We start from the raw sequence: 9,947 nt of genomic DNA on the forward strand, positions 1-9,947 counted from the left end.
ATTAAGCATTTGTTTGGAATCAACCATACACCTCCATCAAAGCTAATGATTGTGCAGATTTTCCTCCAGGAGGCTTACGCTTAAATGCCTGATTAAAATCGATAACAAGAACGTGTGACTTGTTATTAATATTATCTATAAATCGTGTAATAATTTTTTATAATACATATATGGATTTTTTGTTGAATAACTAATTACCACGCATTTTGTAAATGCATACTTTCAATTTTATTTCGACAGGCATATCCTTGACAGCACAAAACGGACATTTGACTTGCTAAAGAGGTTCTCCCTCCTTCTAGCCGTCTCAGTTGTCGGTGAGGCCGGCGGGGCGGATCCCACTAGGAGTCAAAAAGAAACTAAAAGCAACAAAGAACAACTGGAACAGTTGGCCTACTTGTGCATTTCGCCATAAATCTCCCCGGTGGATATCAAAACAAAACCCAAGGTGGGTGAAATGACGCACCGTGCCTCGTGGAGATAGTGAGCCTCGGCCGGCTTGCTAAGCTAACACGCACCGCGAGGCGAGCGATGCGTGATAAGGCTAGCTAACGGCTGACGGGGTATGCTAACTGCGTTGCGGACATTTTAGCAAACCTCACAGATCACCGGGCAACTCAGCACAGTGGGGCAAAGACCCGATCAAACCCATTTTATTAATCTGTCTCATTCAAAAAACGAGTTTAAACCCAATCTATGAGGGTCCACGTTTTCCCCCGCAATACTTGACTATTTTTAAAGGTTCAGGCCTGGGTGAATTTGTCACATTGAGTGTTGCTATGCCATTGAGAGCATTTTGCACACTCAAGTGATTGACGAAGACAACATGAACCAACCATAAAATTCTCGTGACAGCCATCTTTACTGTCATTAAGTAATTTTACTGTAACACTGCCAACATTCAGTCTCCGTCATTTTTCAGTTTGTAACTTACTTGACGTTTCACAGTCCTCAAGCAGCGTTTGCTTTCAATTTGGGACGATTCTTGGAAGTGTGAAGTCACTGTCCCTCATATTGTTTGAGGGCTCTTCTGAACTTTTAATTTGTCAGATGCCCTCTGCGATGAATGCCAATGGGACAGCGCAGTCTGCCAGCCCAGATGTGGGATCCGCTCCAGCTGTTGTGGGCAGCCACCCGCTCAGCGGGCCGTCTGAAGTCCTGAAACAAGTGCTCCAAGTCATTGATAAGAAGGCCCGCAACATGGAGAAGAAAAAGGTAAATGGCATGTGACGATGCCCGCACCCATTCTGGTATTAGTGATGCTGTTATATATCTCACATTCCTGCTTTTTTTGTTTTGCATCCTTCCACCCTTTGTGTTAAACTACCTTTCTGCCCTCCTACCTTTGGTTCACGTCCAACAAAGCTTTAGAGCCCTTTTTGTTATTGACTCACTTAACTCTTTCCTTTTTTTTTTTCCCTTAGCCACAATACCTGTGAAATAACATTAGACTTTCTGTCTGTAACAGAGCAAACTGGACGATTATAGAGTGCGTAAGGATAAAGGCGAGAGTCTTAACCAGGACCAGCTGGTGAGAAGATGAGCATTGATATGTATCTACACCACAACAGTCAGAGTGACTCAATTTTTCTGTCCTTTCTCATATCAGGAGGCCCTATGCAAATACCAGGAAGTGGTCAATAACTTGGAATTTGCCCGAGAGCTGCAGAAGACGTTCGTTGCTCTTGGTCAAGATGTAAGGATGGGCTTGTGGGTTTTACGAGTCTTTGTTCATCCCAGGAGTACAAATAGTAGTGTGAATCAGCACGTTTCTTGTGAATTCGTCGTCAACAGATTCAGAAGGCGGTGAAGAAATCTGCCCGACGAGAGCAGCTGCAACGGGAGGAGGCAGGGCAGAGGAGACTGAAGACGGTTCTAGAGCTGCAGTTTCTCCTGGACCGTCTGGGAGACGAGATGGTGCGGCAGGACCTGAAGCAGGGCTCAATGCTGCTCACAGATGTGGACCTGGCGGCCTTCGACGAGTTCTACAAGTTGGTGGGGCCAGAGCGTGACCAAAAAATCAGGTTGGTCAAACACTTGGGACATGAGCATGAAACCTTGCCCCCCCCCCCCCCCCTTTTTTTTTTTTTTAAATAACTATTTCTTTAAAGTAACAATTTCATCCAGGTTTCTTGATAACTTGTTCTCATCCGCTCAGGTTGGTTGACCAGTACCAGGGGGCGTCTGTGCATCTTTGGGACCTGCTGGAAGGCAAGGACAAGGCTGTGGTTGGCACAACATGTAAGTCCTCACTGTAAATTGAAATCTGGGACAAATAGTCAAGCCGTTAGCCGACTGATTTGACTTGACTTAAATACCAGTAATTCCTATCACTAGCAGCCATTGTGGCAGCTAGCTTGCTTGACTAGCTAATCAGACATTTGGCCGTTCGCCATGAGTTGGCCAAATGTGTGCTGTGCAGCTTTGATGGTTTATCTCTGTGTTGCTGCCACACAGTTTGACGGTCCAAAGGATGTCTGTATGCGTTCTGTAGTGCAAAAATAAAAAAAATTAAAAAATGGTGTTAGCTGATCATAGGCGGTACTGCAAGTCAGATGTGTGCAATTACCGCTAGTTTTTCGAATGGGCCATGCAGCACAGTTGTGTTAAATATGAATTGAGTAAGTTGAAATGCAGAAATATGTTATTGTAATAAGGGGGGGGTTGTATTCAATATAGTAAAATGACATATAGTATTTATTCTACAATATTAACAAAAAACCTTGCCCAAATGTGCTGTAAGTTGACGTTCATCCATGAGGTCGATGGTTCGGGGGACAAAAATGAGGACCAAACAACCATATCTGGTGCTCATTTGAGAATCATGCCAAAATGCTATGAGCTTATTCTTCCTCAGCAGTGGGACATTTCAGCAACAGCCTTGTCTATGGTTTCTTGTTAGCTCAGTGGTTGTACACTAATGAACCAATACTGTGTAGGTATTAAGGACAAACCTCGTTGACCTGGGCTGATGGTGTTTCTGGCAACCTTCTTATGGTGAATGTTGTGGAAAAGATTGGAAATTCTCCAGCTTGAATAATGACATTGCTCGTTTTGTAGTCCATAACAATTCACCATTGTATTGCAGCTTATGTGCTGTTCCTGGCTTGCTGAAACACGTCTACACTTCAGTCAAGTGAAATCTACTCAGGCCAGCTGCTGCTTGTAATTGGATATTCAAATAGTCTGCGCATGATAATCTCCTTGCTATCTGGGGAATACGTTGGATTCCCAGTCATTCATCAGCTGCCGTTGCAAAGATGTTTTTGCAAGTGTGCAGAACGCAGGCGACAGTGTTTGGCTTGCATTCCAACCTGTTCCTACTTTTTTCATCTCCAAACATATTTGTAAACTTTGGGCCACGTTAACTTTTTCTGAACTAGAAATGGTCATTCATGCCTTTGCCTACATTTTGCAATTCTCTCCTCAACTGTCAACAAAACTTTATTAGACAATGTTGCGTTAGTATATAATGACACTGTTAGGCTTTTGTTTGATGCTTTATTTATTAAAATTCAGTATATAAGTTCAATAGTGTGTTATAGAGCCCCCAATGGTCAGGCATCTCCGTACTTTTTGAATTTGATGTCATTATTGTCCTGTTAGATCACTGCTATCTGTTGACTGACCTTTGGTTACTGTATGTCTGTCATACCAGGTTAAAAATTACAAGTGGTAGAGCCTTGCAAGTCCAGTGGCCCTAAATTGTGGCATGCACGTTTTCGAGTTAGGGGCTTGACTAGTTTTGATTGTTTTTTTTTTTTTTTTTATTAGAATCTGATTTTTCTTGTATTCACTGTAAAATCCAAAACGTTGGGATTCAAATATCTCGTATATGCATGGCTATATTGAGAGCTCATTAATTATTTCTTTAATTTTGATGGGCGGTAGGTGCCTGTTGACTATCTATAAAGTTAGGGATATTTCGACTCTGAAACCATAAATAAAATTTGAATTCTTGGTGATAATTCCCTTTTCTCCAGCCGTTGTTTTAATGTTGTTACTTCATTTGCATAGACAAGGCGCTAAAGGAGAAGTTGGAGCAGCTTCTGCTGACCGGTTACTTCGACCAAGTTCCAAGTCACCAAAATGGCGTGTGTGTGGAAGAGGAGGAGGGGGGAGAGACTGAGGGTGGTGAGCAGGAGGAAGCGCAAGCGCAAGTGGAAGTGGCAGCGGCAACCTCGGTAACAGAAACAGCAGCTCAGTCATCGGAAGCTGAAGAGCAGCCCGTTGATGCAGGTAGCGTTGACATTTCTCCGAAGCCTCACAACTAAATGTGGATCGTATTTAGTCATAAAGTGACAGCAGGAAGTTTCTCGCTTTACAGAAACTGAAATCATCGAAGAGTACATAGAGCCCATTGCGGTGGAAACAAAAGAGGTGAGTAGTTAATGTTTCTCCTGCCAGTCAAGCTTTTTCCAACCGACTCCTGGACTGATGTTTGCTTTTTCTTCATTTTGCTTGCAGTTTGTAAACAGACAGTTCATTCCAGATGGCACATACAGCAGCAGCGAACAGGAACAAGGGGACGAGTGGACCACAGAAACTGAGGTGCACTGCAACTTTCTGGCCTTGTCACATCATTTTCCTTTTTCTTTTTTTTTTTTTTTAAATAAATGCTGGTTGCCATTTAATTTGTTCTATTTTTTTTTCTCTCTAAGTGTTTTCATTTAGGTTCAATTCAAAATTTTACAAGCTTATGAGTATTTGAATTTGAAGTGTCACTGTAATTCAGTGTTTCTCAATTCTGGTCCCCAGGCTCCCCCTAGCCAGCCTGTTTTCCATGTCTCCCAATTGCAACGCAGATGAGGATCGTTATCAGGCTTCTCCAAAGCTGGCTGATTAGCTGTCATTGGAATCAGCTGCATTGGGAATTAGGAGACATGGAAAACAGGCTGGCTAGGAGGGCCTGAGGACCGGAATTGAGAAACAATGCTGTAATTGAACATGTTAGAAAGTGGCCCTTTGACGATAAAAGGGATACTTGAGTCATTGAGACATTTTCAGCAGTGAAAAGTTCATTTTTTTGTCCAGACTTAATGTGATGACTTCATTATTTTTCATGTACAGTTAATATCTTTAAAACAAATATTTCCACTTGCTGTCGACTGAAGATGACATCACCTGTCCTGAGGAAGTTGATAACGACCAATCATGGCTCACCTGTTTTCTGGGTTTGGTCAGTAAACTGAGCCATGTTTGTCCGTTACCTCTTTCCTCAGCACAGGTGATGTCATCTTCAGTTGACAGCAAATGGAAAAATTAGTTTGTAAAGGTATTAATTCAGGGTTTCCTCGGGGTCTTAAAAAAAAAAAAAAAAGTCTTAAAAAGTTTCAAATTCAGAAAGTTAAATTTTTGCCTATAATGTCTTAAAAAACATCCTAGGTCTAAAATTTAATTTACCCAAGTCTAAAATTCTTAGATCCGCTCCTTACATTCCGAGAAGTGTCTGCTATGTAGAAAGAAAGAAAAAGAACAAAAAATGTGCGTGTTGCGTTGTTTCTATTATTTGCGTGCTCAAAGTGAAGGAGACGTTTGAGGGGGTGCGTTTGCATTGTAGTTCAATGTAGTTCAGGCGGGCGGGAGCGAAGGTACGTGGGGCGGTGCAAATGAGATGTTTGGTGAGATTTGACGAGCCACGGCTTGTTTTACCGCGAGATACGACAACAGGAGGGGGGGGAATTATCATTGTTGCTGTCTGCGGACATCCCGAGCTCAACATATTAAGCTAACACTACCGTCCCGGTAGTGTTGGTATGTATTCACTTTTTTGTTTTTGTTACATTTGTTGAACTGTGTACCAAAACAACAGAAGACATCACTATTGATATTAGCCAAAGCATATTAGCACAGTGGTGGCCAGTTAATTGCGATGCTGAAACTTTTTTTTTTCCTGAGAGGACTTTTGCCATAATGTAAGTAGAAGCAAAGCAAAGCCCCTATCTCCGGTGTGTGTGAATGTCAATGAAGCAGTCATGTCCAGAGTTGTGAACACACTGTACAGCTCTGGCAATGAAACGCTAGTGAGTAAAGCTCATCGAAACATTTTTTTTTCATTTCCTTTATTTAACCAGGCAATAAACTCATTGAAAGTAACAATCGCTAATCCAAGAGTGACCTGATCACAGGCTTACAGAGCCCCTTCGCTATTTGTGTGAATGTAGCATTGTTAATTAGGTGGCTCGGTACTCTGTCCACTACCGGGTACCGTACATTTCAAGTTTACGTTCCGGACTTTCCGCCAAGATAGTGCAGTTAGCTTGTCTAAACGGAGAGTGTTTTTCCTCTTAGAGGAAAGAAAAAAAATAAAATAAAAAATGTAAAAAAAAAAAAAAATGAACGGAGAGTGTGGACAATTATTTTTAGCTAGTCAGAACGGAAAGTGTGGACAGTCAATTTGTAAGAAAATAGCTAAATGCCAGTTCAACAAGAACTGGCTCGAAATTCCCGAATTTTCCAGCTGGTTGGATGAGGTAGCGGGCGATAGGCACTCGGCTCGTTGCAAAGTTTACAAAAAATATATAAAGTTGGGGACTTTGGGCGCGAATATGGTTGTATAGGCAAGGGAAGTTTATTTGTATAGCACATTTCATACACAAGGCAACTCAATGTGCTTTACGCAAGGAAAGGCAACACATAAGCATCAACAAACAGTAGTTAACATTCAGAGGAAGAAGAGTAAATAAAAATAGGGTACAAAATTTACTAGAAAGAACATACAATGACAATATTAAAACATTATTCAGCAAACTTTGAAACATTTAGCGTAAGGAAGTTTAAAATGATAAAAATAATAATTAAATAAACACAAAAAACTTAAAGCTGTTTAAAATAGGTTGTATGTATGTATGTGATTGTTGTGTACATTGTTTTGAGAACTGAAGTTCATCTTAGGTTGGTCATTGTCAACATGTTTGAAACCAATACAAGTTGACATGGTTTTGAGAATCAAATATGTAACACCAACCGCCCCCCGCAGCCACCCACCCACCACCACCCCTTTTTATAGGGGTCTTCGGTCGGTCGTGAAGTTGGTCTAAAATGTTTCTCATAATGGTCTTAAAAAAAAAAAAAGTCTAAAAAAGGTCTGAAATTTCGATGACAAATCCAGATACACTGCGCACATCTTCAAAGACGGAAGGGAGAATTATTCAACACGGCGAAGACACATCTTTACTGGAAAAAAAGTGTGAAAAACAAACTTGCACTTATACTAGTAGCCTACAAATCTGCTGTTTGTGTGCCTTGCAGGTGATGGCAGCCATGCAGCAGCAGCCGGTGCAGCAGGCCCCTCCCCCTATTGCCATGGAGAGCCACCCGCTAACCTTGCTGGCTCCCTTGCCACCGACTGACCCCATGGTCAGAAAGCAGGTGGTGCAGGATCTGATGGCACAGATGCAGGGAACGTACAACTTCATGCAGGTGAGACTGGACAACAACAGGTGGACATTAAAAAAAAAAAAAAAAAAGTTGCTTGGTAGCTTAATTGGAGAATCTAAATTGTCCGTAGGTGCAAGTGTGAATGGCAGTTTGTATGTGCCTAACAATTGGCTGGCGACCCGATCAAGTTCGCCCCCGCCTCTTTTCTAAAGTCAGCAGGGATAGGCTCCAGCTGAACTATGACCCCTTATAGAAAATGGATTGATGGGTGGTTTGTTTGACATGATGCTAATTGCAGCTGTGGGTTTAGGACTCCATGTTGGAGTTTGACGGACAGCCTATCGACCCCGCCATTGTATCGGCGCAGCCCATGAAGCCTGGTCAGACCATGGACCTGCCACAGATGATGTGCCCACCAGGTGAGCCAGAAGATGAAATATGTCACAGTCATGGTGTCTCGTTGACGAAGCGGCAAATGTCTTTTAGTTCATCCCGATTCACGGCTGTCGCAACCCAACACTGTTCCTGTCCAAGCTGAGCCTCCACGTGTAAGTGACTCAACAATCCATATGTTTTTCTTTTGTTTATCCATTCTGAACAAGAAGACATGCTTGCCCTTGATTCTGTTTGCAGGTACCCATCGTCTCCCCAACACCACCACCCATGTATCAAACCTCTCATACGCCAGATTCACGACCAACAGAAACTATCGACCCCATCCAGGTAAACAAGGAAAAACTCTACTGTAAGTCTGTGTTCATAGGACTCAATTGAAAATAGACAAAATGCAATACATTCAATAACATAAATCATTCTAGTTTCATCGTGAGTGAACCAAAAACAGTTGATAGAATCTCTTTGCTTGGGACAGACGTCCATGTCCTTGCCGTCGGAGCAGCCTCCCCCGGTCGCGTCCCTCCCACCTGCCTCACAGACCCCCGTCTACCAGCCTGTCCCTAAAGCTCCTCACAGCGGTGGCATCAATGTCAACGCTGCACCATTCCAGTCCATGCAGACGGTAAGACCGTTTTAGTCCCTGTACATTCATCACCACAACAAGCAGATTGTGGGATTTATTGGGGCCCAAATACAGTTTGACCTTGATTTTAATGAGTCCCCGAGCATGCAAGTTTTTTCCTCATTGCAAATTGCATGACAGCTTAAAACATGACACTGAACGTGTTCTCCATTTGTCCCGCTAGGTGTTCAATCTCAACGCGCCAGTCCCGCCTGCAAGTGAGACGGAGGCTTTGAGCCAGCCCGGCCAGTACCAGAACAGCTTCAACCAGGCCTTCAGCAGCCAGCCTCAGCATCCTGTGGAGCCGGCAGAGATGCAGCCGGAACAGCTGCAACCTGGTGGGCAATGCTGTCTTTAGTCTTTTGGTGCTTTAAACCAAGAATGACTTTTTACCCTTATTTTTAGTTGGTGCCTTCCATTCCCAAGAGCAGTCTGGAGGCCATCAGCAACCTCCGCAGCAAGGCCCGGGATTCAACAGGCAGCCTCAGGCCTTCTATAACAGTAGAGGGATGTCACGCGGTGCACCCCGCAATGCCAGAGGAATGATCAACGGCTACAGAGGCTCATCCAATGGCTTCAGAGGTTCGCTCTCCCCCGCAGTCCATTTTGGATTTCTCATTGTTTGTGTCCCACTAACACATTTTTTCATTTCTAGGTGGCTATGACGGTTATCGCCCTCCTTTCACCAACACTCCCAACTCTGGTTATGGACAGACTCAGTTCAACACACCCAGAGATTACTCAAATGGGAATTATCAGAGGGTATGAAACACTACTTCGTTAGTTTATTATTTTGGTCTTAAAGCCCCACCTAATTTTTTTTTCGTTGTCTGACTGCTCAAGGATGGTTACCAACAGAACTACAAGCGTGGAGCCGGCCAGGGACCCAGAGGCGCTTCGAGAGGAAACAGTCAGGCAATGAGATCCTGAAAGACCTTATAATGACTGAATAAGTGCACCACACTGAAAATTCCAAATTCAAAAATTCATTTTCCCAAGCTCACTCTTGCTCTGTTCAGTATATTCATCAGTGGTATATTGTTCCTGTCTCCTCCAATCAGAGTAGCAACTGCTTTGACTTTGGAAATATAAAATCATCTAGCCTGGACTCAAGTAAGCTGTAAATGCAATCAGTGATTTACAGAGGCCATGTGTTAAAAATATTCCTGGAAACTTGAAAGATTTCATAAGTTATTTTTTGTATCAAAATGCACCTACCACTGCTGGTCCAATCCATGGGAATCAATTCCCTTTCTCAGTTGTTGTCATTTTGGTTTTGGAATAAAACAAACGTTTTTATGTTCAACAAGCTCCCTTGTCTGTAAATTGATGTTGCTTAAAGGGTTTCAATAAAGTTGTGTTGCATACCCAAGATTCAGCTTTGTATTTACTTTTGAATAAAGTTGTCAACGTGACAGTATGTTAAGTTGTGTGATGTAGTATTAAATTGACTGTCTTGACCTTGCACCCTATTTACTCTCATGCCATACTTTTGAACGACGATCATAGCCAGGGTAAACTGAATCTTATTCCATTTGGCTTTGACTAA

General features: G+C 42.7%; 1 protein-coding gene across 1 annotated transcript; it reads left to right on the forward strand.

Moving 5' to 3' along the window:
- Positions 1-276: 276 nt before the first annotated feature.
- On the forward strand, positions 277-9,770 carry caprin1b (cell cycle associated protein 1b). The gene is made up of 18 exons (XM_077516134.1): positions 277-448; positions 1,051-1,215; positions 1,469-1,531; positions 1,610-1,696; positions 1,795-2,024; positions 2,159-2,241; positions 4,018-4,239; positions 4,328-4,380; positions 4,468-4,551; positions 7,252-7,422; positions 7,691-7,799; positions 7,867-7,928; positions 8,014-8,103; positions 8,252-8,398; positions 8,583-8,736; positions 8,804-8,980; positions 9,054-9,160; positions 9,242-9,770. The coding sequence occupies exons 2-18, from the start codon at positions 1,051-1,053 to the stop codon at positions 9,326-9,328; spliced, it is 2,091 nt and encodes a 696-aa protein (XP_077372260.1). The 5' UTR covers positions 277-448; the 3' UTR covers positions 9,329-9,770.
- The last annotated feature ends 177 nt before the right edge of the window (positions 9,771-9,947 follow it).

This window comes from Festucalex cinctus, chromosome 3, assembly GCF_051991245.1.
Source record: "Festucalex cinctus isolate MCC-2025b chromosome 3, RoL_Fcin_1.0, whole genome shotgun sequence".
Taxonomy (NCBI): Eukaryota; Metazoa; Chordata; class Actinopteri; order Syngnathiformes; family Syngnathidae; genus Festucalex; species Festucalex cinctus.

Bases quoted from the DNA above. Each gene is read 5' to 3' on its own strand.
- caprin1b (XM_077516134.1), top strand. From the start codon at position 1,051: ATGCCCTCTGCGATGAATGCCAATGGGACAGCGCAGTCTGCCAGCCCA. The intron at 7,423-7,690 runs GTGAGACTGGAC...CTGTGGGTTTAG, and splicing joins GAACGTACAACTTCATGCAG to GACTCCATGTTGGAGTTTGA. The intron at 9,161-9,241 runs GTATGAAACACT...TGACTGCTCAAG, and splicing joins CAAATGGGAATTATCAGAGG to GATGGTTACCAACAGAACTA.